This window comes from Passer montanus, unplaced genomic scaffold, assembly GCF_014805655.1.
Source record: "Passer montanus isolate IOZ18808 unplaced genomic scaffold, ASM1480565v1 scaffold65, whole genome shotgun sequence".
NCBI classification, from domain to species: domain Eukaryota; kingdom Metazoa; phylum Chordata; class Aves; order Passeriformes; family Passeridae; genus Passer; species Passer montanus.
Window position 1 is genome coordinate 2,228,263 of NW_024371593.1, and position 26,937 is coordinate 2,255,199.

The window sequence follows — 26,937 nt, forward strand, 5'->3', positions numbered from 1 at the left end:
ATGGCCAGTTTTCATTATGATTGTTAATGGAGACTCCTTTAACATAGTTTTTGATTAGGATGTTAAAAAATGTTCATGACTCTCACAGGCCAGCATCAGAGCTATCTATTTGTGCTTTTATAGCATAATATAAGTGACACATGGTAGAGAGAGAAGCACTGTGTACATAATAAGAGTGCAGTAATAATGCTAGAAGAATTAAGATGCACTGCTTTTGCCCAGGCAACCCACAAGGACAGTCCTTCAATGAAAACTAATTTACATTTGGGTGGGAACAGGCAAACTCCTTCGTGTACTTCATGCCCTTTAACAGAGGCAGATGAACTGGGACAGTAGGGGATATAACATTGCTGCTGAAAGGTCAGATGGGATGTTTTTGAAATACAATCAACTACATTAGTGCACAGTTTAGAAACTAAAACACGTGTTAAGCTGCCAATAAATCCTGCTTTCTAAAATCAGCAAAGAACATGAAACCCTGGGAATTACTTTGTGCTTCAGTGGGTGGAACCGACGGGGTTATGGTGTTAATATTTTCAGGAGTTGTGGGGGTAATTGGAACAGTGGTTGTGGTGCTTGGAGGGCTGGTGGTGGTGGTGAGAGTCTCCAGTGACGTGGAAGTGGTTGTCGATTTTGGCGTGCTCAGTGTGGATGAAGTCGGGCCTGTTAGAAACAGCAGGGACAGAGAAAAGAAAGGCACAAAGGCATCAGTGGGACTCAATGCAAACTCAACAGAAGCTGCACATGAGGCAGCAGCCACAGAGCTAGAGAGGCCAGACTAGCCTAGCACCAGCCCTTCCTTTCTAGTCCCAAAAAGCACAATATTTGAAACCCATGCACACACAGGGTCAGGTCCCTTCCCTCTTAGCAAAGAGATGGTGCTGGAAAGTACTTCTTACAAAATCAGAAAGACCTACCAATAGGTAAGAGATAGAAGGAGCAATGCTTTTGATCTTGCTGGGGCTTTCTGTCTCCATGTCATTATCTAGAACACCACACTAAATCCTCAGGAAAGAGCTGAGATGGGAAGCTGTGATCAGGCAAGGAAGCATGCCCAGCAGTATCTTCCTGCCTGACTGGCATGTGGTTTTCTCAATGTCATCCTGGTAAGTGGCTTCTCAGAGTACTAGTGGATCTGATCAGCTAAAGACTACAGTTCACAGAAAGTCACAGTCTGCAGAATGAAACTCTTTCCAAAAGCATATCCTATCCTACATCTATAACAGCTGTCAAGCATTAGCACTGACAGGGCAAAGGAACAGGAGAGTGGGAAGAAGACCTACACAGTTATGTCCAATCAGTGCCTAAAATGCCAGTACTGAAAAACCAAAGCCATGCCACAATTGCACATATGTCCAGTGAATATGTTCTGGCCAGCTGAGGGACGAGGTCCAGCAGCAAAAAAAGGCAAGATTTCCCATCACTTCAAGATCTGTGTAAGCTGAGCATCAGTATGAAACACCTCCTCTGAGCTTTTTGAATGAGGGATGACCAGATCTTTTGCCCGGAACCACAAAACATTTTTCCTTCTTCAATAGCCAGATGAAAGACAAGTTTTAAGCAATGGCTCTTCCAGGGATGCTCTGCAGTTACACCCATCCCAGATCCATCGGAGACACAAAATTTGAGGTGCTCATGTACCTTCAGGGCAACCGCAGGAAGGGAGCAAGCAACAGCACAGGACAGAGAAGTACCTGGAGTTGGTGTGGTGGTGGTGTATGTTGGTGTTGGTGAGGATGCACTTGAAGTAGTTGAGGTGGGTGTTGGTGGTCCAGTAACAGTGGTTGTTGTGCTTGGAGGGCTGGTGGTGGAGGTGGGAGTCTCCGTCAGTGGAGTCGTTGATTTTGGTGTGCTTGGTGTGGATGAAGTTGGGACTGTTAGAAAAAGCAGGGACAGAGAAAACAGACAAAGGCACAAAGGCATCAGTAGGACTCAATGTGAACTGAAAAGTAGCTGCACGTGAGGCAGCTGGCAGAGAGCTAGAGAGCTCAGCTTAGCACAGCAATGGTCCCTAGCACCAGCCCTGGCTTTCTGTCTGTAGAAAGCAGAATATTTGTAATCAAAGCACAGAAAGTATCATGGCTCTCCTCTCCTAGCAGAGACTGCCCATAGTGGTGGAAGGTGATTCTCACAAAATCAGAGAGACCTACCAATAGGTAAGAGATGAGGAGCAGTAATGCTGTGGATCTGGCCAGGGCTTTCTATCTCTGCCTCATTACCTGACTACTAACTCAGGGAGTAAGAGCTGAGATGGGAATCTGTGATCAGGGAAGGAAGTATGTACAGCATATGTTCCTGCCTGATTGGCATGTGGTTTTCTCAATGTTGCCTTGAGTAGTGGATTCTCAGAGTACTAGTGGATCTGATCAGCCAAAGAAGCAGGTCAAAGAATGTCACAGTCTGCAGAATGAAACTGTTCTGAAAGGATGGCAGAAGAATCCTTCTTCCTACATCTATAACCACTAAAACATTTTTGCACTAACAGGGCAAAGGAACAGGAGAGAGGGAAGAATGTCTACACAGTTATGCACAAATAGTGCCTAAAATGCCAGTGCCAAAAAACCCAAAGCAGTGACTAAATTCTGGCCAGCTGAAGGACAAGGTCCAGCAGCAAAAAAGGCAAGATTTCCCATCAGTTCAGCATCTGTGCAACCAAGGTCCAGCAGGAGCACAAAATTTTTCATAGCAGGCTCTCTGTCAGGGAAGCCAAGACCTTTTCCCCAGAACGACAAAACATTTTTCCTTCTTCAATAGCCAGATGAAAGGCAAGTTTTAAACAAAGGCTGTTCCAGTGTTGCCCTGAAGTTATACCCATCCTGGATCTATCTGAGATGCAAAATTTGAGGTGCTCATGTACCTTCAGGGCAACAGGACGGGAGCAAGCAACAGCACAGGACAGAGAAATACCTGGAGTTGGTGTGGTGGTGGTGTATGTTGGTGTTGGTGAGGATGCACTTGAAGTAGTTGAGGTGGGTGTTGGTGGTCCAGTAACAGTGGTTGTTGTGCTTGGAGGGCTGGTGGTGGTCGTGGGAGTCTCTGGTGACGTAGAAGTGGTTGTCGATTTTGGTGTGCTTGGTGTGGGTGGAGTTGGGGCTGTTAGAAAAAGTAGGGACAGAGAAAACAGACAAAGGCACAAAGGCATCAGTGGGACTCAATGCAAACTCAACAGAAGCTGTGCATCAGGAAGTGGCCACAGAACTAAACAGGTCAGCCCACCCTTAGCACAACAACAGTCCCCAGAACCAGCCCTTCCTTTCTGGCCATAGAATGCACAGAGAGGGTCATGGCCTTCCTCTCCTAGTGAAGAGATTAAAGATGGTGCCAGAAGGTGCTTCTCACAAAATCAGACAGACCAACCAATAGGTAAGAGATGAGGAGGAGCAATGCTTTGTATCCAGCTAGGCCTTTCTGTCTCTGCCTCATTATCTGAACACTTTGCTAAATCCTGGTGTAAGAGCTGAAATGGGAAGCTGCAATCAAGGACGGAAGCATGCACATGATTGGCATGTGATTCCTTCTGTGTTCCAACGTCAGTCTGATGCTGGGCTTCCCTGGGCACTAGTGGATCTCATCAGAGATAGCATCACCCAAAAATTACAGTTCACAACAAAAGGCAGTCTGCAAAGTTCCCAAAAAGGCTGGCAGGACAATCATTCCTTCTTACATGTTTAACAACTGACAACACAACTAGCACATACAGTGGGCACAGAAGGAGGAGAAAAGGAGGAAAGTCTACAAAACTGAACCCAAACAGAGCCTGAAATGCACTTCCACAAGACCAAGTCCCACTGCAATTGCACTACACAAATACATGAGTGGGACTCAATAGGAGCTGAACAGAAGGTGTGCAGGAGGCAGTTGCCACAGAACTAGAGAGGCCAGTCCACCCTTAGTACAGCAAAGATCCCTAGGATGAGCCCTTCCTTTCTGGCCCCAGAAAGCAAACTCCTTGAAATTTGTGCACACACTCATAGCCCTCCTCTCCTAATAAGAGACTAAGGGGGGAAGAGAATAAGGGGATGGTGCTGGAAGGTGCTTTGCAAAAAATCAGAAAGACCTACCAACAGGTAAGAGATGAGAAGGAGCAATGCTTTTGATCATGCTGGAATTTTATATCTCTGCCTCATTATCTAGAACACCACACTAAATCCTCAGGAAAGAGCTGAGATGGGAAGCTGTGATCAGGCAAGGAAGCATGCACAGGAATATGTTCCTGGCTGATTGGCATGTGGTTTTCTGATGTCAGGAGTTCTCAGAGTAATAGTGAATTTTGTCAGGCAAAGACCATAGTTCACAGAAAGTCACAGTCTGCTGAGTGAAACTGTTTCCAAAAGCATGGCAGAGGAATGCCTTCTTCCTGCATCTATAATAGTTGAGAAGCATTGGTATTGACATGGGAAAGGAGCAAGAGAGAAGGAAGAAAGACCATACATCTGTGCCTAAAGAGAGCTTGAAATGCAAATGTTACAATATCAAGCCCCACTTCATTACACGCCAGGGACACCACTCTGGTCAGCTGGAAGGCAAGGTCTAACAGCAGCAAAAGCTACTAAGTCCTGGTTCCTTCTGAAACAGAGATGAAGAGCCAGCTACGGGGAAAGGCTGTTTCAGGGACTGTCCCGAAGTTAATTCATTCTTGATGCAATACAGAGGCAAAAAAATAGGTGTTCACAGACACCCAGCACTCCCAAAGGCAAAGAACATATGAGACTACAAAATTTAAAAGTACCTGGAGTTGATAAGGTGGTGGTGTACGTTGGCGTGGGAGAGGATGTGCTTGAAGTAGTTGAGGTGGGTGTTGGTGGACCAGTAACAGTGGTTGTTGTGCTCGGAGGGCTGGTGGTGGTCGTGGGAGTCTCCGGTGACGTAGAAGTAGTTGTCGATTTTGGCGTGCTTGGTGTGGGTGGAGTTGGGGCTGTTAGAAACAGCAGGGACAGAGAAAACAGACAAAGGCACAAAGGCATCAGTGGGACTCAATGTGAACTCAACGGAAGCTGCCCATCAGGCAGTGGCCACAGACCTAGACAGGTCAGCCCCCCTTAGGAAAACTAAGGTCCCCAGAACCACTCCTCCCTTTCCATCTAGCACCACCCCCTCTATTTCTTGCCCAAGAAAGCAGAATCCTTGACATTCATGCACAGAGTCCTTCCTTTCTTTCTGAAGAGACTGGGGATGGTTCTGGAAGGTGCTTCTCACAAAATCAGAGAGACCAAGCAAGAGATGAGGAGAAGTAATGCATTGGATCTGGCTGTGGCCTTCTATCTCTGCCTCATTACCTGAACACCTCAACAAATCCTAGGGCACGAGCTGAGAGGGGATTGTGTGGTTTAAGAACAAAGCACACACAGGAATATGTTCCTGCCTCGTTGTCATAAGATATACCAGTGATTGGATGTCAGCCCTCTCAAGGGCTTCCCAGAGGATTAGTGAATCTCATCAGCCAAAGACCACACTTCAGAGGAAGTGACAGTCTGCAGAGTGAAACTGTTCCCAAAAGCCTGTCACAGAAATCCTTGCTTTCTACATCTATAAACAATGGCATCCACTAGTGCTGACATTGCAATGGCAGAGAAGATAGTGAATAAAGTCTACAAAATTTTTCCCAGAAAGCACCTGAAATTGCAGTACCACAAGAGTAATCCCCACTGCAATTTCACACCTTAAGTCCACTGACTACATTCTTGACAGATGAAGGACAAGGTCTAACAAGAACTCAAGATTCCCCATCAAGTTAGCATCTAAGCCCAGCAGGAGTGCCAGCATGAAATACCTTCTTAGATACTTGTTGAGTAATGGAAGCCAAGAGCTTCTCACAAGGAACCCTGAATTCTCATCACTTCTGAAACAGCCAACACAAGTTCCAGCTTCAACCAAGGACATTTCATGGCATGCACAGAAGTTACAGCCATCCCCAATTCCATACTGAGGCACAAATGGAGGTGCTAACAGATCTTCATTACTCCCAAAGCAAGGGGATACAAGATCAGGCAAGGCAGAACTACCTGGAGTTGATACGGTGGTTGTATGTTCCCATATGGGTGGGGATGTGCTTGAAGTAGTTGAGAATGTTGTTGATGAGCCAGTAACAGTTGTTGTTGTTGTCTTGGGGGTGCTGATGCTGGTGGTGCTGCTGGGGGGCATCGTGGTGCTGGAAGTGATGATGGGAGTTTCTGGTGTGCTCGGTGTCTTCGTAGGTGGGGCTGTTAGAAACAGCAGGGACAGAGAAAACAGAAAAAGGCACAAAGGCATCAGTGGGACTCAACAGAAACTCAACAGAAACTGCACATGAGGCAGCTGCCACAGAACTAAACAGGTCAGCCCACCATTAGCACAACAATCGTCCCCAAAACCAGCCCTTCCTTTCTGGCCATAGAAAGCAGAATCCTTGAAATCCATCCACAGAGAGGGTCATGGCCTTCCTCTTCTAGTGAAAAGATTAAAGACGGTGCTGGAAGGTGCTTCTCACAAAATCAGACAGACCAACCAATAGGTAAGAGATGAGGAGGAGCAATGCTTTGGATCTGGCTGGAGCTTCCTATCTCTGCCTCATTACTGGAACACCTCACTAATTCATGAAATTGGAGATAAGAGTGGAAGCTGGGAAGGAAAGCATGCCCAGGAGTATGTTCATGTCAGATTGGCATGTGATTCCCCCTGTATTTCAATGTCAGCCTCATGCAGGGCTTCCCTGGGCACTAGTGGATCTCACCAGGTGAGGTGTCAGCCAAAGACCAAAAGTTCACAGCAGTAGGCAGTCTGCAGAGGGAAACTATTCCCTCAAGGGCTGGCAGGAAAATCATCCCTTCTTGCATGTCTGTCAGCTGACAAGCACTAACACTGAGAGGGCACAGGAGGAGGAGAAAGGGCTGAGCCCAAACAAAGCCTGAAATGCACTTCCACAAGACCAAGTCCCACTGCAATTGCACTCCATGGGTCCAGTGACTACATTCTGGACAGCTGAAGGACACGGTCCAACAGCTGCAAAAGCAATGTTGCCCATTTGTTCAGCATCTGTCTAAGCTGGGTACCAACATGAAATACCTCCTTGAAGCACTGTTGAGTCAGGAAAGACAAGACCTTCCCCCAAGAACCCCTAAATCCTTGTTCCTTATGAAACAGCCAGCCCAAGGGTCAGATTTGGCCACAGAACTTTTCCTGGGACTCCCAGAAGTTACACCCATCCCTGATCCCACCTAGAGACACATATAGAGGTGTTTCATGGACCTTCACTACTCCCAAAGCAAGGCCAGACATGACAACAGAACCAGAAATTATTTGTTGATTCTGTTCCTGGGGGCAGAGGGGTTTTGGTGAGAATTATTGCTTTTGGGAACATACTTTGAGGAGTTGACATGGTTGTTGTTGATCCAGTAACAGTGGTTGTTGTTGTTGTTGTGCTTGGAGGGCTGGTGGTGGTGGTGGGAGTCTCCGGTGACGTGGAAGTGGTTGTCGATTTTGGTGTGCTCAGTGTGGATGAAGTTGGGCCTGTTAGAAACAGCAGGGACAGAGAAATCAGACAAAGGCACAAAGGCATCAGTGGGATTCAGTGTGAACTCAACAGAAGCTGTGCATAAGGCAGTTATGCTGCGGGAGGTTTAAGTTGGATGTTAGGAGGAATATCTCCAGAGAACAAATGATTAGACACTGCAATTGACTGCCCAAGGAGGTGGCAGAGCCACAGTGTCCGGCGGCTTTTAAGACAAAAGTGGATGTGGCACTTAGCACATCATCTAGGTGACATTGTGGTGTTCAGGCAAAGGCTGGACATGATGATCTCAGAGATTTTTTTCTGACCTAACTTATTCTGTGAATATATTCCTGTCTGATCGTCATGTGATATCCCTGTAGTGCAATGAAGGCATGATGAATGACTTCCCTGGGCACTAGTAAATCTCATGAAAGGCTACAGTTCACAGCAAGGGGCAGTCTGCAGAGAGAAATTGTTCCCAAAAGTCTGGCAGGGGAATCTTTCATTACTACAGCTATTACAACTGACAACTGTTATCACTGAGAAGGCGGAGGGGAAAAAACTTAGCACAGCTGTGCCCAAACAGAACCTGATATGCCACTGCCAGTAGACCAAGCCCTACTCCCATTGAACTCCATGGATCCAGTGGTTCCATTCTGACCAGCAGAAAGATGGCCCAAAACCAGCAAAAGCAACATTTCTCATCAGTTTAACATCTCTCTAAGCTGGACACCAGCATGCTCTACCTCCTTAGAGCCCTATTGAGTCAGGGAAGCCAAGACCTTCTCCCATGACCCCTGAATTCTTGTTCCTTATGAAGCAGCCAGCCCAAAACACCAGGGTAGGACCAGCCCATTTCCTGGAATACCTGAAAATTATACCCATCCTGATTCCATACAGGGGCAGAAAGAGGTGCTGACGGACCTTCAATACTCCAACAGCAGGGGAACATGTGAGAGCACAAAATGTAGACGCACCTGGAGTTGGTGTGGTGGTGGTGTATGTTGGTGTGGGCGTGGATGTGCTTGGAGCAGTTGAGGTGGGTGTTGGCGGTCTAGTAACTGTTGTCGTGCTCGGGGTGCTGATGCTGGTGGAGCTGCTGGGGGGCATCGAGGTGCTGGCAGTGGTGGTGGGACGGGTTGGCGGCCCTGTTGTAGAGGACACTGTGCTTGGTGTGGATGGAGTTGTGCCTGTTAGAAACAGCAGGGACAGAGAAAACAGACAAAGGCACAAAGACATCAGCTGTTGGTAGTTAGATACAGAGGAATTTGGTGGAAATTACTTCTGTTGGGAACATACTTTCAGGAGTTGAGATGGTGGTGGTTGATCCAATAACCGTTGTTGTTGTTGTTGTTGTTGTGCTTGGAGGGCTGGTGGTGGTCGTGGGAGTCTCCGGTGACGTGGAAGTGGTTGTCGATTTTGGTGTGCTGGGTGTGGGTGGAGTTGGGGAGGTTAGAAACAGCAGGGACAGAGAAAACAGACAAAGGCACAAAGGCATCAGTGGGACTCAATGTGAATGCAACAGAAGCTGTGCATCAGGCAGTGGCCACAGACCTAGACAGGTCAGCCCACCCTTAGAACAACAAAGGCCCCCAGAATCAATCATCCTGCTCTGGCCCCAGAAAGCAGAATCCTTGACATGCATGCACAGAGAGCGTCATGGCCCTCCTCTCCTAAGTAGGACACTGGGAATGGTGCTGGAAGGTGCTTCTTACAAAGTCAGAATGACCTACCAATAGGTAAGAAATGAGGAGCAGTAATGCTTCCAAACTTGCTGGAGCTTTCTAGCTCTGCCTCATTACCTGAGCACCTCACTACACACTGGAGTAAGACCTGAGATGGGAATGTGTGGTAAGGGAAGGAAGCATGCACAGGGATATCTTGCTGCCTGTTTGTCATGTGATTTTCCAGTGTCAGCCTGATAAAGGGCTCCCCAGTGCACTAGTGGATCTGATCAGCCAAAGACGACAGTTCACAGCAAAGGGTAGTATGCAGACTGAAACTACTGAAACTGTTCCCAAAATCCTGCCAAAAAATCCTTCCTTCTTACACCTAGAGTAGCTGAACACCATCAACGGTACAAGGGTAAAGGAGGAATAGAAAGGTGGGAAACTATACAGAACTGTCCCCAAACAGAGCCTGAAATGCAAGTGTCACAAGACCAAGTCCCACTCCAATTGCACTCCATGGGTCTGTGACTACATTCTGGCCAGCTGAAGGATTAACAAACAACAGGGGTAAAAGGAAGGATTCCATTGCTTCAGAATCTCTACAAGATGAGGCACCTGGATGGAATGCCTTCCGGAAGCACTGCTGAGTCAAGGAAGTCAAAACATTCTCGCCAAGACCCCTAAATAATTGTTCCCTCTGAAACAGCCAGACCAAAATGATGGCTTTGGGCACATGACATTTCCTAAGACATCCAGAAGTTACATGCATTCCCAATCCCATCCAGAGCCACAAATGGAGGTACTGTCAGACCTTCAGTACTCCCAGTGCAAGGTGAGAAATGACAGATGAATCAGATAATTATTTGTTGGCTGTGTAGTTAGATACACTGGAATTTGGCGGGAATTACTTCTGCTGGGAACATACTTTCAGGAGTTGAGATGGTGGTTGTTGATCCAGTAACGGGGTCAGCCCACCGTTAGCTGAGCAGAGATCCCTAGCACCAACCCTTCCATTCTGGCCCCAGAGAGAAAAATCCTTGAAATCCATGCACATAAAGAATGATGGTCCTCCTTTCCTAGCTAGGAGACTGGGGATGGTTCTGGAAGGTGCTTCTCACCAAATAAGAGAGACCTACCAATAGCTAAGTGATGAGGACGTGTAATGCTTTTTAAGCCGCTGGCACTTTCTATCTCTGCCTCACTACCTGAACAATTCATAAATCCTTTCAGTAAGAGCTGTGTGGTGAATTCATTGTCAGAGATGAAAGTGGGAAGAGGAGTAAGTTCATGCCTGACTCTCATGAAATTTCCCTCTGGTGGTATTTCAGCCTGATGAAGGGCTTCCCAGAGTTCTAGAGACATCAGTCATCTGCAACTTCCCAGAGTTGCAGATGTCATCAGCAAAAGGGTATAGTTCACAAGAAGTGGCATTTTTTATTATAAAACTGTTTCCAAAAGTCTCCCAGTGTAATTCCTGCTTCTAAGATCTAGAACCATTTTTATGCACTTGTACTGACATGCCAAACGAGGAGAAAAAAGGGAAGAAATTCTGCCCAGCTGTTCCTAGAATGAGAGTATCGCAGAATAAAGCCTCACTCCAATACCCCTCCATCTGTGGGTCCAGTGACTACATTCTGGCCAGGACAAGGTCCAACAGCAGGAAAATCAAGAATTTCCATCAGTTCAGCACCTCTCTAAGCTGGGCACCAGCATGAAATTTTACCTGGGAGTCTTTTGAATCAGGGAAGCCAAGACCTTCACCCTAGGATCCCTAAATCCCTGTTCTTTTTAACCAGCTGGCCAAAAGGCCAACTTTGACCACAGGGCACTTGAGGGGATGAACAGTAATTCCTCCAATCTGCAATCCCATGGAGACACACTAAAGGAGGGGCCAAGGCAGCTTAATTTCTCCCACAGCAAAGGAACTCATCAGAGAACAGTCCAGAGAAGTACCTGGAGTTGGTGTGGTGGTGGTGTATGTTGGTGTTGGTGAGGATGTGCTTGAAGTAGTTGAGGTGGGCGTTGGTGGTCCAGTGGTGGTTGTTGTCGGGGTGCTGGTGGTGGTGGGAGTCTCCGGCGTGGAGGGAGTGGTTGTCGATTTTGGTGTGCTTGGTGTGGGTGGAGTTGGGGCTGTTAGAAACAGCAGGGACAGAGAAAAGAGACAAAGGCACAGAGGCATGAGTGGGACTGAAGAGGAACTGAACAGAAGCTATGCATGAGGCAGTGGCCACACAGCTAGAGAGCACTGCAAAGGTCCCTAGCACCATCCCTGGCTTTCTGTCTGTAGAAAGCAGAATCCTTGACATCCATGCACAGAGAGGGTCATGAACCTCTTTTCCTAGTGAAGAGATTAGGCATAATGCTGGAAAGTGCTTCTCATAAAATCAGCAAGACAATGTCAGCCTGAAGAAGGAAGCCTGTGCAGTCCCACCCAGACAATGCCTCTAGCAACAGCAGTTTGAAGCATGGCCTACTGTTTTCTCACACAGCAGGTCCTTTTGGGAATACTCCAGCAGAAACTTAAAAGTCAAAACTCTCCTAAGTAAGGCTTCCTTGCAGACCAACATTTTCTATGATTGTGACCTGCCTTCAGTAGCCATGAGCCCTATATTTCTCCAAAGGCAAAGATCATGGACTATTTTTCAGTTAAATACCTGGAGATGTTGAAGTTAACAGGGTGAGGACTGATGGTGTATACTCACATGTTGTGGAATGGATGTGTATGGGCATGGTGGTAATTTCTGTTGTAGTCCTGGTTGTAGTGGTGCTGCTTATAGTTGTCTGGGTGGTGGTTGCAGTTGAAGGTATAGTAGGTGTAACTGTAGGCCCACAAGGAACTTCCTGCCACTCACAACAGTTTACTCTGATTTCATAATTATAGCAGAGTGGCCACATAGTTACATCTTGCTCATCATTTTTACAGATTAGCCCATATTTAACGTTACACTCTACTTTCTGACCAAGTTCTTCTAAGCTCACATCAGGTTTATCCTTAGCCCTGCATTCAATTTTTTCAGGAGCTGTACATATTTTGTTTCCATGTTTTCTTATTTCATCATATGTTTCATAGTCACCACCACCTTCTTCAGGTTTACTAACATCAAACCACTCAGTCCAATCACAGATTAGTTCTGTGAGTATGCATGGAGCTGCAAGAAAAGACAGAGGTTTCAGTCTTTACAGAGAACATCCTGAAAAGATGCATTTTTTATTTTCTTCCATTAAGGACTAGGGGACTGCATTGCAATTTGTAATCTTTCCAAAGAAAAGAGTTCTAAAATCAGTTCTCTATTACTAGGTTTTTAAACTGGAAGTTGTGCATCAAAATAAAATCACCAAGCTGAAGCCTTTAAAGGTCATTTTTCTCTCTATACTAATGACACTTTTGAAATTATTTAAAAAAAAATTATTCGTTTTTGTTTAAAATATATTTTTTCTGTGTTGATTGTCTTTAATTTACTCTTCCTTTAAATATCCCTTTGACATTTTTAACAACATTGTTTTGTATTTATAACTTACTTGTAGTGACTGGGTGGCTTGTAGTGGAAACTGAAATACAAGAAAAAGAGATTATCATTTCAAAAGAAATATAATAGTATTTTTTTTTTCTGACACTCCTAACATTATTTCTACTATCCCATTAGGATATTGAAAAGCTAACTTTTTTTCAAAAATAGGAAGGCACCCTACACATTTATACTTACAATTTTTTTCCTGAGAAATAAATCAACTCAAAATGCTAAAAGTCTTTCTTAGTGTGGTGTGATAAAACAATCCATAAATATTGCTCTATCTGTGTCAACTATAATCCCATATAATTGTACATTCTATATTTAAAGTATTTTCCTTAAAAAAACCAATTTTTTAGATCTCATCTGTATTGATGATTTACCTGTGGTGGTGGTGGTAAGAGTACTGTGAGGGGAGGAGGTTGAGATGGTTGTAGGTGAAGATGTTGGACAAGGATAGACTTCACCAGGAACTACAGAGCCATTTGCTGCACAAATGTATGTTATACATATCTCGCCGTCCTGTACGTGTCCCACAGTAGCACCCTCTTCATAACTTGTTCCATTGATGATACAAGGACACCCTGCAAGAAAGAGCTTTACTGTGCAATTTTCCTACTACCATGTAAGAGGCAGAGGCAAAATACTTATGGACAAGAGAGCATTTACATGAGTCATGCATGTTTTTCAGACCTGTACCTGGAGCTTAGATCTACTATATTGTGCTAATTTATCTTTACCTTTAAAGCAATGTAAGAACATATTTAATAAAGTCCTGAATAAAATGCCTGGTAGTACAACTTAGAAAGTAAGTTTTAAAATGTTCTAAGAGAAATAATAATTGCAATTTACTACCTGAACGCTTTTATACTAATAACTACATGTTCAGGAAGTGTAAATTCATAATGAAATCCATTAGTTTGTATATGGGACATGGGGAGAAAGACTGAAAGGGCATGAGAAAAAAGTTTAACCAGGAGTACTAACAGCAAGGTTCAACAAAAGTGCTGCCAAATTTTCTTCAGTCACAACTTTAACTAGCACTGGAAAGAATTATTCTAAATCAATACTAAGCCTCTGTAAAGTCAGACAGAGCAGTTCTGTGCATTTTCTTTTCTTTTTGTTTCCAGAAAAAAACCAAACATTATTTACCTGGGAGTGGTTTGCACTGTATGGATCCTGACGGATCACAGACACTAAAATAAAAATTTTCAAAAATTAAAATGTTGATATGTTTTATGACATCTGTTAGCAGATTCAAGAGCATAGAAACATAGATATTTGTAACTTGATCTTCATTCACTAGTAGATATTTTTCTGGGTATATTTTCTAGTATTGCCTACCATTTTTCTTTCAAACTAAGTCACCACTTTCAGTTTAATTGCAAGTTGCAATACTGTAATAACAACTGTTTTGCAGAGTGAACTTTCAGCTAGATCAGATTATTCTCTTGCCACCATGTAGAGCCAGAGGTGTAAGTGCTGTCATTGCTAACACTCTAAGCATGAACAGTTAGGACTCCACTATCTCTTTCAGGGCAAGAGTATTTCAGACTAGAGTGATTTTGAAGTCCAGTTTTAAGTAAGAATGCAAGGCAGAGCAGCACCTCTCTTCCCAAAGAGCAGTGAGAATTGAAAGGTTGTTTTAGAAGTTCATTGAGGTTTCATTATATAATTGATGACAGTTGACAAGTATAATTAATTAATTTGCTGATACACTTATTATAATAACACTACCAACCTGAAATCTGGATTATTATGGGTTTGGAAAATTAAGAAATGCAAGAATATACCAGCTCTTCAGCTGAAGCTGCATCTCTGTTTGAGGCCCAGTAAAGTAAATTAAGGACTCTGCATACACTAATTACTTCCTGAATTACTGCAAATAATTTTTATATACCATATTGTACAGTTTTCTTTTGTGGGTACTTCTTGATCAGGGAGTATATGGGTTCCATCCTCCAGGTAACATCCACATTGATCTTCGGTCACACATTGCTTTGTCTCTTCATTATAAATAGGCTTGTCCTTAGGGCATCTGGGGTAGCAACCTATTGATGACAGGTAGAACAGAATAAAGATGGAGAAAAAGTACAAAAAGTTAACTCGGTGATATGTTACCTTCTGAAGGTAAACTATTCTCACTGAATCAAGCATAGTGAAAAAAAAAAATCTAAAACTTCCCATTCAAATGAAACTGCGGACAATTAGCCCTTCCAAAAGGCTTCAACAGTTCTCACTGATAATACTGGTGTGAGGAGGATTAAATAAGTTTTTTTATGAACACTAGTGAAGTTTCTTTTTTTTAGTTCAATACCTTGGGAAAACCCCTGATTCATACTCATTTCTATGGGCAACTAGTAATTTTAAGACAAAGAAACACCCCAATTTTTGTATAGATCACTATATCAATAATAATTTTGTGCGGAGTATGGAAGTGGATTCACTAACAAACAGGTTTTTCATAGAAGATATAGGAATATTTCATCAAGTTGACAGACTAGTCCATAATTATTAAAAGATATCTGAAAAAAGTTATACAAAACACAATGTCAAATGGTAAGGAATTTATTACCTTCCAGTAGTGGTACTGTAAAGTTGGTGCTGACATTATTGATCATCCTGCAGGTTGTGATATTACTGCCACAAGGCTCGTAGTGCCAGTCACACTCATTGCGAGGGTTGTAGTAGTCACAGAATATCGCTGATGAGAAAAGAGAGAAGCTGATTAAAAACTCAGGATGCGCTTCTGAGCAGGCATTTAAAGATACAAGCTACATCAATTTTCAAGTTAACCTGGCCAAATTTCTCTTGAGGTACAAGATTTTCTGCCACTCTTCTTAAATTTAAGATACATCAAAATACTAGTGCTCAAGACTGAAATTTTAAATATTCAGGCCACTGGGTAACAATGCTTCAAATCATAAAGTAGAACTATTTAAAATAAATTATTTTAGTTTAAAATTAAAGGTATATTTCTGAGAGTATTTTTCTTCAATAGCTACAAGCAAACTCCTAAATATTTTTCAGTTTCATACAAAATAGTTCCATCTTGCTGTATCACACAGGCTGAAAGTCCAAGAGGAAGCATATGAGCCATTATGAATACAACTTAAATTCAGCTTAGATGACTACAGACAGAGGAAGGAGCTTCTATTAACTTATATATCAGAGCTGAATTAAACTTACAATTTTTTGTTTCAGTGGCTTCTTACACTTAAAAGCTCCAATTAGTCCAATTTCTGAATCTAAATGAATTTTTAAATTAAAAAAATATATATTTCTGCTACTTAGAATCTCAAAATTTTGATTTCAGCACTTTTTGGGTAATATTAATTTAAATACTATTTTACATTAATTTATGATGTACTGGTATGAGTACTAGCACCACTAATGGACACTGCTTAATATATATAACACTGATTAGGTTCAGTGCTAAAGCATGGGAGTGCTATGTATTTTTTGCTAAAATCAAATTCTGAGTAATTTTAACAACTGAAAGAGAGAGAAGAGAAGAGAAGAGAAGAGAAGAGAAGAGAAGAGAAGAGAAGAGAAGAGAAGAGAAGAGAAGAGAAGAGAAGAGAAGAGGAGCCAGGCTGAACAGAAGACAGTTGAAATACACAAATTTACTAGCCTGTTTGTTCCCTGATATGCTGAGAAAAGGTTTCACCAAGTATCCAGCATGACCTTGCAGTGACAGTACTAATGATTTATTTGACTGGCTTTCTGACAGCAGCTAGAAAGATACAGCTGTGTTTATCTGTTACTCACGGCAGATATCAGGAGTTCTCCAGAAAACACAGGCCTCAGCCTTGATGCACTCCTGGGCATACGCTGCAACTGCAGAGCAGAAGCACTCGCAGTCCCCACCGCTGTCACAGGAACAGGCATCATGAACACAAGCCTCATAGTAAGGAAGGGGGTCCACCTGTCAGGGGAAAAAATGATGCTCCAGTTCATCTCCAAATTAGTCTTCAAACAAATATGTTTGAGAGCTGTTGATATATGGGAGTTGAACTAGGAAGGAATGAGACTGTGTCAAGAGTTAGTTACCAAATCACAAACACTTACAGGCATGAAGCTGCTCTATATGTTTTGGGGAATAATAGACTTAAAAGAATATAGTTCCTTCATGAGTTGCTATGACTGAAAAAAACAAAGTAAGAGTCCCTGGCAGTGCTCATATTTTCTAAAAGAGTTCCATTTTAGTGCTCCCAAAACCAAGCTGAATTGATGCCAGTGAAGTCTTATCTTCCAGCAAGCTTTGCCAATCAAATGGTGAACAATGTCAGAAAGGCTGCATTCACAGCAAATATGAAGCATGCAATTTTGTGCCTATCAGTTTTTGGAGTTAATCCAATGACACATTAAAAAAAAAGCTTTTTTAATTTTTTTTTTTATTTGAGACTGCAAGAGGAGAAATTTAGACTGGATTTTTGCTGCTGAAGTAAACCACATGGAAATTATAACTAATTAATTAAATTAATAATTGTTTGTGACTTTTCCACTGTGACTTAAGAACAAATTGTTGTTCATATTACCATGCATCAGGACAGAGATGAGAAATAAAGAGGAGTGCTCTCTGTGCATTGTACTCTGGAAGCTGTGGGCTGTCAGTGTTTGCTGTGACAATTTGGAGGCACAGTACTAGCAGCTGTCTGTCTAAACTATGTGATGTCAGTGGTGTGTAAAAAGATCCTTTTGTGGATTAAATACTACAAGAAGTAGTAGCCTCTTCAATAGCCACCTTTCATGTTTAATATGAATTTTCATCAGGAGATGGATCTGATGATTGTAAGGTCCTTCAGTACTAGTAATACTGACTGTCTCTCAACAAGAGATGGTGCAACTGCAGCAAACATAGACCTGTTCAGGACACATTTCTGAAGCTAACTTGCAGAGTAGTAGCAGTGAAACTGTGGTGATGAATATGGGTTTGTACAGCTGGGGCTGCCACCACCACTGACACAGTCCCATTGCCACAGAGACTCAGACTACTTTGACTAAGGCCACATGAAAGTTCTGACACCTGTAGCTGTACTCAAGACTTAATTGAAGATCAATCTATTTAACCACCTCTTCATTCATTTCTGATGGTCTTTTTGGTTCTGCATTATCAGAAATGCACTGTGCTGTCCCATCACCCACTGTCTTCTACAAACCTTGGAGTGACAAATTTTGAAGACTTCACTCTGGATGATGCTGCATTCTTTCTCTGCCCAAGACTTCCGGTGTGGTTTCAGATCACAGGGCTTAATCTCTTCTGTGACATCCGGGCACATGGGAGATTGCTTCCAGGAATTTCCAAAATTCAGAGGATTATTGTCCTGCAGTCCACTCCTTGTTGTAAAGTCATTGTTTGCTTTGTCATCAAAGTTGCCACACAGACCACACACTTTGCCCTGGAAAAGAAAATTGAGTTTTTAAATACACCATGGAAATGAGAAACAGGCTCTGGCAAAGTAAGAGCAAAACATTGACATGAAAAACGACAAATGACTGTCTGTGTAAATGATGACTTTCTTCTTTACTGTGAAATCATTTGTACAGAAAATAAATTTTTATTTGTCTGTCCTCAGCAAATTATTCAGCTGCCATGTCTTCCCTCCTTGAAATCATTTATTTCTAATGTATTTTCATATCTCTGTCTCCATATCCAACTTAAAACATTAAAGGGTACCCCAGCTTCTTACACCTGAGAAGAATGATTTATTCTCTATTCTCAATTTATCATAACTAACCTGTTAATATAAGCCAGAGATAATTAATTTCTGCTCAAGATGTTTTTATTAAAAGTTTTTAACATAATGATCACCATTTCTTCATTCATGGAAAAGAAATTACAAGGAACCATTTTTCTTGAAAGAAAATGTATCAATCTGCCTTCAGTGGTGAATTTTTGGTAGTGTTATTTAAGGCCCACCAATCCCCTCAAGTAACAGTATGTCACTGTTTGTACAATGCCTCAGTATTCTTCAATTCAGCATGCTGAATTTCAGGAACCAGAACCATCACCATACATTGCACAGGGAGTTTGGTTTTAACACAGGGCTGAGTCTGCATGTAGGTTTCCAAGCACATGTGCAGTCAGTCCACATCCCCTAAATTATTTTGGATGATTGGCTATCAATACTCACAAACTCAAGAGTATTGCCTGAGGTGTTTATCTCTATGGAATAACATCCTCTGCATTCTGTGCAATGCATTGTGATATACTGTAAGAAACCCCAGAAGAATTTCTGCAAGCTGTGACTGTAATAACGCAAGCTGAGAATTAGTGCACAGAGGATATAGGAATTAGACATGGAGTCAGAATAAAAGAACATTTTTGTTCTTTTATGTTTCCTTGTCTATTCACAATACTACTTCAGAAGACAGACAGGCACTAACCTTGTAATCAGGGCTCAGCTTGATGAAAACAGTAGTCTTCTTGTCCCAGATCAGCATCACACCATTACTAGCCTCAATAACCAGGTACAGGCCGACTGTCCTGTTCCAATACTGCACATCATCACCAACATCTCGCTGAATTTCTTTGTACTCTTTGTTCTCCAATTTCAGTTCCGTTTTCTGAAAGACAAAAGAGAAGTATTGTAATACTAACTTCTATGATGGGACAAAATAATAGACACTTGTAACAATGCAATTAATTCTGAAATAAGTAGCTCAGACTCTGGGATGACTTCCAAGATATCAGGGAGTGGTGCAGCACTTCTGTTTGAGAGAGTTTTCATCACCTGAGAACCTACACCTTTACAGAATAACTTGATAGGGCCTCTAATGCTTGTTACAGCTGCTTTTAGGGGCATGACTTTAAAGCATCACATTTTTGGTAATAATGATATGTACTGACTGTCATCACTCACCCCTAGGAACATTTTAATAGCCTTTGAGCAGGTGACTCCTGTAGTTCCACAAGGGACATTCTCTGTGATGATACTGAATGAGCCGCTGGAATTTTTGTCACCGCAGAAGTCCTATTGAAAAAGAAAAAAAAAAGAGCATAAGAAAATTAGGTAGAATATTTCATTGTAGTTCAATCTCATAAGAATTGCAATCATTTAAGTCTTCACAATGTATAAATAGTTACTGCTCCGTCAAATGTGAGATTCTACACACACATATTTTTACAGATGCATAGCCATATATGCATACTTCCATGCATACATATAAACAGTTAACACAGCCTGGGAAAAAGAATGGGACAATAAAACAAAGAGAGGAATATATCTTTAAATAAAAGTTTTAAGTTTCTGAGCTTGGAATGTGGATTTATTTCACAAATTATAATTAGCTCTCACTGTAACATAGTTCTGTTATATGTAATTTATTATATATATATCAGAAAAAAAAAAAAAAAAAAAAAAAAAAAAAAAAAAAAAAAAAAAGAGCCACATTCACACAGTTTGCCTGCACTGAAAATACACAATTTATCCTGGCAGAATGTGTGAACCCCTTGGAAACAATGATGACAGGCAATAAGGAATGACAAAACCAAAGAGGAAAGTAGATTTTCAAGGCAATCAAATTCCTTTTCAGCTCTCCTGATGAGCATTACCTGAGTAGCCACATATTCACAGCTCCCATCAAAGTCATAGAATTTCCCATCAAAAGTGTTATAATGGCCACTTCCATATATCATACAAGTCCCATAGCACACGTCATCAGTGCATTTCCAAACCCCTTTCTGGCAGGTGCTAGAAGAGAGCAGAGAAGCTGAATTTTCAGATCTCACCAAGAGTGTGTGGTTTGAAAAACTGCAGAACAAACCAAGCAACTGCCTGATATAATGTGATAATATGCAAAATTTCCAAGCCTCAACTTCAATTGATAAGCTCATTTTTAAGCCTATAACATGATTTTTACTTTGTTGAGTTATAATCTTTAGATCTGATAGCAGTTATTTTTAAAAAATAAGTGAGTTTTCCTAATAAGAGATGCCTACTGAAAACAGAGGTAACTACCACCCCCATACTTCCAGCAGAATCTGTATTTTCTGAGATAGCAATAAGTATTCCTGAAAATTAAGGATGATACTTCCAGCTTTTGCAGCTACTAGTACATAAACCTAGATATGACTATGAATATACTGCATAGAATATATCCTAGAAGAGAGTATTCACTTATAACCCACCAGGTGTTGCAGTCCACTTTTATCTTGTCTCCAGAAGAATACCACTCATTGTTGTGAATGCACGGGCAATCTTTTTGCTCAACACAGCCACCTCTGCCATCATCATATAGACCTTCAGGGCACACACAGCCTGAGACACACTCTGTCTGGAACTAAGGAATATAAGGAGAAATGGTTACCTTATGACAAAGTGCTGCATCTTAATTCCACTTTTTCACACTTTAAAATCTGCATTTAAAACCACACAGTCTAATATTGATTAGTTTTATAAGGTTCTTTTTTCTAGGTTTCTAATGTTTTTCATTTCTTTTTGGATTGTCTAAGAACTCAAATTCTTTTTTGCTTGGAAATTATGACTCTACTGAAGACATAGGAAAGAGGAGAGGGAAACCTTTGTGAAAATGGCAACAGATTCTTATCATGGGGAGCAAAAAGGGGGTAGATTAAACCAAAGAGAAATAAACTGCTAGTTACAACTGTATTTGCTGTGTAGCACCATGTCATGTAAAGAATACAGAATAAAGAAAGCAAGACACAAAGAAAAGGTGAATACATACATGATCAGTTTGAGGAGTATGGCAGCTAAGTTGCAGAGGTGTTTGTGAAGTCCACTTTGAGAATGCATTGCAGTCAAAGTATCTCTTGCTAGAAGAACATTCATTTTCACCTGGAAGGTACATTGTTGGTTTAGATCAATCAAGGCAAAAGAAATGTTAGCGAAAGGTGGTAGCTTCTCAGACAGAAATCTCAGTCTATCCTTATGAAAAAATAGGCTTAGTAAAGAGACAACAAAGTGAAAATCTGTTACTGTATTACATAAGGAGAAAAAAAAACATGCAAAACAAGTAAATAGAGAATTCAAGAGGGAAGTAGGTTTGGGATGGGAGGTTGGCTATGGATTTTATTCCAGTTTAGTTTATAGAATGTCACTTACTTTTCATTCTTATTTTCACTGAAGTGCACTGGATCTTTGCATTTCGGCAAACACTAGAAAAGTGAAGTAAGTAGAAATTTAAAAAAAAAGAAAAGCAAGCTCAATATCTTCAATTTATGTCTAAGGACTTGTTTATATAAATTTGAGAATATTTATTAAAGATATCCTGCATAATTTCTACTGAAATTTCAAGGCAAATTCTATTAAATTACACTCATTTTTTTGAATTGAATTACTCAAATATTTTCATTGGAGAAAATGTGTAGCAAGATTTTAGGCATAATACACAGAAAGGTTGTGTTTTAAGGAATGACAGCTATTTTATTAATCTTTAATACTATATTTTATGATAACTCAGGAATTAGATAGTAATGACATAGATAATAATTATAATTTAATTCAAAGCCTCCATCTGGATACACAGTGTATTTTCACAAGTATTGAATTTATATGCTGCAAATTTGTTGACCTATATGCTTCTGCTGGATGAGAGAAGGCATTTCCCAGTTTGTACCAATGACTCTGGCAGCAAACTGCTGCTAGAGACCATGGGAAAATACAGAAGAATCATAAATGTTGTTTTCAAAAGCCTGTGTTACAGTGAATACATATCAAATGGACCTTCCTCCAGTGAAAAACACAACCAATATGTGTCTGCTAGAAAGTAAACATATCGCATAGTTGACCTTTTATCTTTCTTTTACCATTCTGCTTAACAAAGCCTTATTAACACTGCAGCTTCAAAATAACATTTATCTGTGAAGGCCAATACTCACACCTACAAAGCAAGCTGCACTTCTCAATTATTGATAAATTGCATTGCAACAGAATAATGCTTTGCTCAGCACAAAGATGTTGTGAAACGCATTACGAATACTCACTAAAGTACCAAAAAACCTAAGCACCTTACACCTAACAAGCAATTTTTAAAGGGCTTTTTCCCCCCAAACAAGAAGCCAAAATAGAACATACCAGCGTTCTCCATCTTTTGTGAAATACTGCCCAGGTTCCAGGTATGATCCCTTGTAATAACATGGGCACTGGGAGATGGCAACACAGTTATCCTGGTTATCCAAGTATGTATTGGGTGGGCAGCCACAGCCATCTACAGGAGCAAAGTCTTGCAAGCAATACTTTTCACCATCAGCAAGGGAGCGACAGGTTTGCTGGCACATTGTAAGGTTGTAAAGGAAGACTTGATTTCCTGGGCAAGAAGATGCTTCGCTGCCTGGAGGGAAAAAACCCAGACTGATAAATAAGGGATGCAGGATGGACAATTTGGCCTTGACATTTCTATTTTGGTTTCTTTGGCTGTGCCGAATGTAGTGATAAAAACATTCCCTTAGATCTTATTAAAGTACAAAAATATCAGAAGTAACAAGTAACACTAACCTATCTTCACCAGTTGAAGACTTATTTTAACTGCTACTAATAGTTTCTACTTTCATAGCCCCATTAGTTTCACATACTGATAATCAGATAGTGAGCACAATATAATAAATTGCTAGTCTCAAACATATTGAACTGTTGATGTAGAGTAAGCAAGATCAGAAACAATGACATTGATAAACAAATGCACAGTAAAAGCCCTGATGGCTGGGATTCCATTAGCAAATGCAATTATATTAGCTAGACTGGAGAAAGATGAAAGTTAGAAATATTGCTTTCTACTTTTAAGTATAAAAATTTCAAATTACATCTGAAGAATATAATATGAATTAGTAAACATTATCAGCATTGCCTCTTTTTGGTCCATTACACATTTCTAAGATACTTCAAATCCCTTAACAGCAGGATAGATTACTGACACCCAAATTCAGAGACAGCCTGCTTATTTCTCATGGTTAATCATTTCCACAGGGATTACTGTTCCATTACTTACTGCAGACACTGTTTCTCCAGTCTCCCAGTATGATCCCTTTGAAAGCACAGGCTCTTGAATAAGAGGACAGGGCAGCACACAAACATTCTTCGTTGTCTTCACAGAGGCAGGTGTCATATTTACATTTCTGAAAAAAAAAAGAACAAAAGGGTCAATAAGTCCACAAGGAATCAATCGGCAATTGCATCTTGATTGCTACAAAATGTCCTGTCTGCTTTTCCTGATGTTGTTTGTATTAATTCCCATGCCAATGAAAGAGAACAATGAAAGGAATGGACAAAGATCAGAGAGTTAAAGTGCTGTGTCATTTAATCCACAATGAAAATATTTGGATGCTTATTCTAACCTAAGCCAAGCCTCTTGAACCTTTAAAAAGTAGTCAGCCTCCTAAGAACACATTTTTCAAAGGATATTGATACCATTCATTCTCAGTTACTAATTAGAAATGCAGAGATCCACAAAAACTAGGATAATAAAGGCAAAATATTAACCAGGTCTACAAAGACCTTTACAACATTTGAGCTCACTCTGACTTCCAAGTAAAAGCAATGATTTTAGAATTCCTTTTCCTCAGGTGAGCCTCCGCTGCTGCTCAATAGAGATGAGCATGGGGGAAAAGAATTCATGGAGACTCCAGCATGAAAATTATTTGGTGTTACTTTCCAACCAATATACTGTTGGAATTTTTCCCCCCACTTTATAGAAACTAATGTTTCTGAATTTAAGCTGTGCACATCTGCAACTCTTGAGTCTCCTTTTCAGTCCAAATATCCAAGCCAATAAACATGCCACAAAAAGTAAAAAAGCAAAATAAAAAATGTACATTTTTATTCAGCAGCAGCCCATAAGGATCTCATCATATGAGATACTTTGGATGGTATGTTGCCAGAATCAGTCACAGCAGAAACTTCAGCATCTCTTATGGACAAGTTATTCACTGATGTCTCAAATGTACAAACAATGATAAATGTCTAAAGTTAACCATCTGAAATAATGCAGTACTAAAAGAGTGCAAAATTACAATACCTTGTAGTATTCTGAAGGATCGATGGCTATGTGACATCTTGCAAAAGGACCCTTTGGGTTTCTCAGCAATGAGCACCAATGCTCAGCATAATTTGCTGCAAAAAAAAGAGAGAAATTCATCACATTTCTTTATCTTCCTTGTGCCATGCCTAGTTATGTTGGTGCATAAATGCAGTGCAGAAATACAAATGAGAGAACTTGTGCATTTTGGGAAGTGGAGAAACTACATGCAATCACCACACATGTATTTCTAATCCTTGATTCAGAGACATGCAATCATAAAATCAAAAACTGCACCATACTTTTGCAGTTTGTACACATGGAATTGTGACAGCTCTTTCTATTTGGGGACCATAAAGTTAAGTTAAACATAAGGATAGATAATGCTAGGAGATACAAGCTGTCTTTACAGATAGTACAAATTAATGACTGTTTTTCCCATTCTACCACCTTAGGATTCTTTTACAATCACTCTCTAAATTTTCACTTCAGTTTGATGAAGTGCTTGTATGTATACATACGTGCAGATATTAATTATAATATTACAGTCCTGTAAAAAATCTTCAATGCCCCACTACAACTCTTACAGGCCTGTTGCAGTAATGCACAGCAGACACTGCTCATCCTGGCAGAAGCCAACCCCATGACTTATTAATGTGCTTACCACTTTCAATGCTGAGACTGCAGGGGTCTTCCAGCTTTTCTGCCTGGTCTGTGCAGGTGGACTGAGCTTTCCACGTGTTAGCAAAGGCAGATCCTGTAGCCTCAATCAGCCCGCTGGTTGTTCTAAAGTCATCACCTTCCATTCCATTGAAGTTTCCACAAAGACCTATTTGAGAACAAGGTAAGAGTTTCACATAAGCATTACTTATTCTCATACTGAAAGGTCTGATCACAAACTGACAACTGATCACAAACATTATAAACAGCTGATTATTCCACATCAATTTAATGCATACTATAAGTACTGAAGTTTTAGAATCTGGATGATTACTATTCTTGGATGTTGGTTTAAATCTCCAACATCCAAGAATAGTAATCATGAAGATACCTGTGTTTCAAGAGATTACTACTCTAACTCATATTTTTATGCTTTCTGATGATATTGAAACCACAAAATACACTGAAAACCCGATTTTGTAGATAGTTTAAAATTAAACTAAATGCAAAAGTAAGGAATATTCTAACACCTGTGTACTGGCAACAGAATGATAGGTAATTTCAATATCACAAAATAAAAACACACTTCTAGTTTGCTTGAGTGGATTTTCTTTCAATTTTCTTCCCTTGAATCAACAAGTAGCATGAGTTATCACTCATATAAAGAATACATGATTATTCAGCTGTGAAACAGCATGACTTTGCTTCCCATTTGCATAGACACTTGCCTTGAAGTTTTCCTTTAACTGATTCATCCACAGTCACAAACAGCTGCATGACTTTAAACAGCTGGATCTGCATCTGAAGCCCAAAAGGAGTTTGTACAACAAAGTAGTTGGAAGATGGCTTGAATACTGAGAAGCTGGCTGAAAAACAAAACATGAATTGTTGTAATGAACCAATACACACAGGCTGCCAAAATAAACACTTCTTATTAGATTCTCATGTATCACCCAGCATGAAATGTCTGAGACCAGGATTGAATTAATATCTTTTTTCCTTCAAAAATCACTGGCCAACTAAATACGATGCTGGTGCTTACAAACTTAACAAGTTGATTACTTATAAAGGTGGGTCTCTGGGATCAGAACCAAATGGGCATGCCCACACCATTTAGCCAGATTTGGAAAATGCTAAATACCCCTCCTCCAGTTTTGCCTCTATAAAAATACACCCCTACATGAGAAGCCAGGTGTGTGACACTTGACATAAAAGGCTGTGTCCCTTACTTGACACATGAGGCACATTCACTGTCATCTCATTCAGGAGCACGCTGCCATCTGATCTGAAAACCACCACCTGTGTAACGGCAAATGGAATCAATGAGGTTCCAGGAACTGAGGACAATGAACTAATACAAAGAGGATTAACAGCAAGGACACTTTACACATTTAGGCTCTGTCTAGAACTCCAAATTTTTGAAAGGAAAAATCTGTCTGAAAACTGAACATGGCAGCAGCCCTATAGGTTGCGCCTACGGTTTTGTCTTGCTATTCAGTGTTTCTCTTACATCTGCCTACAATAATTCACACCAATAAAGAAAGGCAAAACTCATTTATATTGGGAATTTTGGTTTCAGCAAGTAGAAGAAAATATTAGGTCTACAGGATCTGTAGGAAGTTCTCATTCCTTATTAAAGCATGTGCTACAGATT

At 40.9% G+C, this 26,937-nt stretch overlaps 1 protein-coding gene across 4 annotated transcripts in view; it reads right to left on the minus strand.

Moving 5' to 3' along the window:
- The window catches only part of MUC2 (mucin 2, oligomeric mucus/gel-forming), a 49,601-nt gene that overhangs the window by 13,708 nt on the left and 8,956 nt on the right, over positions 1 to 26,937 (minus strand). For 2 of the 4 annotated variants that reach the window (XM_039728434.1, XM_039728432.1), the window contains exons 11-35: positions 26,513 to 26,582; positions 26,012 to 26,149; positions 25,288 to 25,452; positions 24,624 to 24,718; positions 23,598 to 23,724; positions 22,688 to 22,943; positions 21,716 to 21,768; positions 21,339 to 21,448; positions 20,782 to 20,933; positions 20,206 to 20,344; positions 19,514 to 19,624; positions 19,038 to 19,217; positions 17,810 to 18,049; positions 16,419 to 16,575; positions 15,223 to 15,351; positions 14,548 to 14,698; positions 13,800 to 13,843; positions 13,031 to 13,231; positions 12,658 to 12,687; positions 11,841 to 12,287; positions 11,092 to 11,268; positions 7,339 to 7,485; positions 2,908 to 3,093; positions 1,695 to 1,874; positions 490 to 663 (exon numbers count right to left, since the gene is read on the minus strand). In XM_039728434.1, coding sequence (XP_039584368.1) covers positions 490 to 663; positions 1,695 to 1,874; positions 2,908 to 3,093; positions 7,339 to 7,485; positions 11,092 to 11,268; positions 11,841 to 12,287; positions 12,658 to 12,687; positions 13,031 to 13,231; positions 13,800 to 13,843; positions 14,548 to 14,698; positions 15,223 to 15,351; positions 16,419 to 16,575; positions 17,810 to 18,049; positions 19,038 to 19,217; positions 19,514 to 19,624; positions 20,206 to 20,344; positions 20,782 to 20,933; positions 21,339 to 21,448; positions 21,716 to 21,768; positions 22,688 to 22,943; positions 23,598 to 23,724; positions 24,624 to 24,718; positions 25,288 to 25,452; positions 26,012 to 26,149; positions 26,513 to 26,582 — 3,859 coding nt within the window. The remainder of the gene's footprint in view (positions 1 to 489; positions 664 to 1,694; positions 1,875 to 2,907; positions 3,094 to 7,338; positions 7,486 to 11,091; positions 11,269 to 11,840; positions 12,288 to 12,657; positions 12,688 to 13,030; positions 13,232 to 13,799; positions 13,844 to 14,547; positions 14,699 to 15,222; positions 15,352 to 16,418; positions 16,576 to 17,809; positions 18,050 to 19,037; positions 19,218 to 19,513; positions 19,625 to 20,205; positions 20,345 to 20,781; positions 20,934 to 21,338; positions 21,449 to 21,715; positions 21,769 to 22,687; positions 22,944 to 23,597; positions 23,725 to 24,623; positions 24,719 to 25,287; positions 25,453 to 26,011; positions 26,150 to 26,512; positions 26,583 to 26,937) is intronic. The other 2 variants (XM_039728433.1, XM_039728435.1) reach the window with 2 other exon arrangements.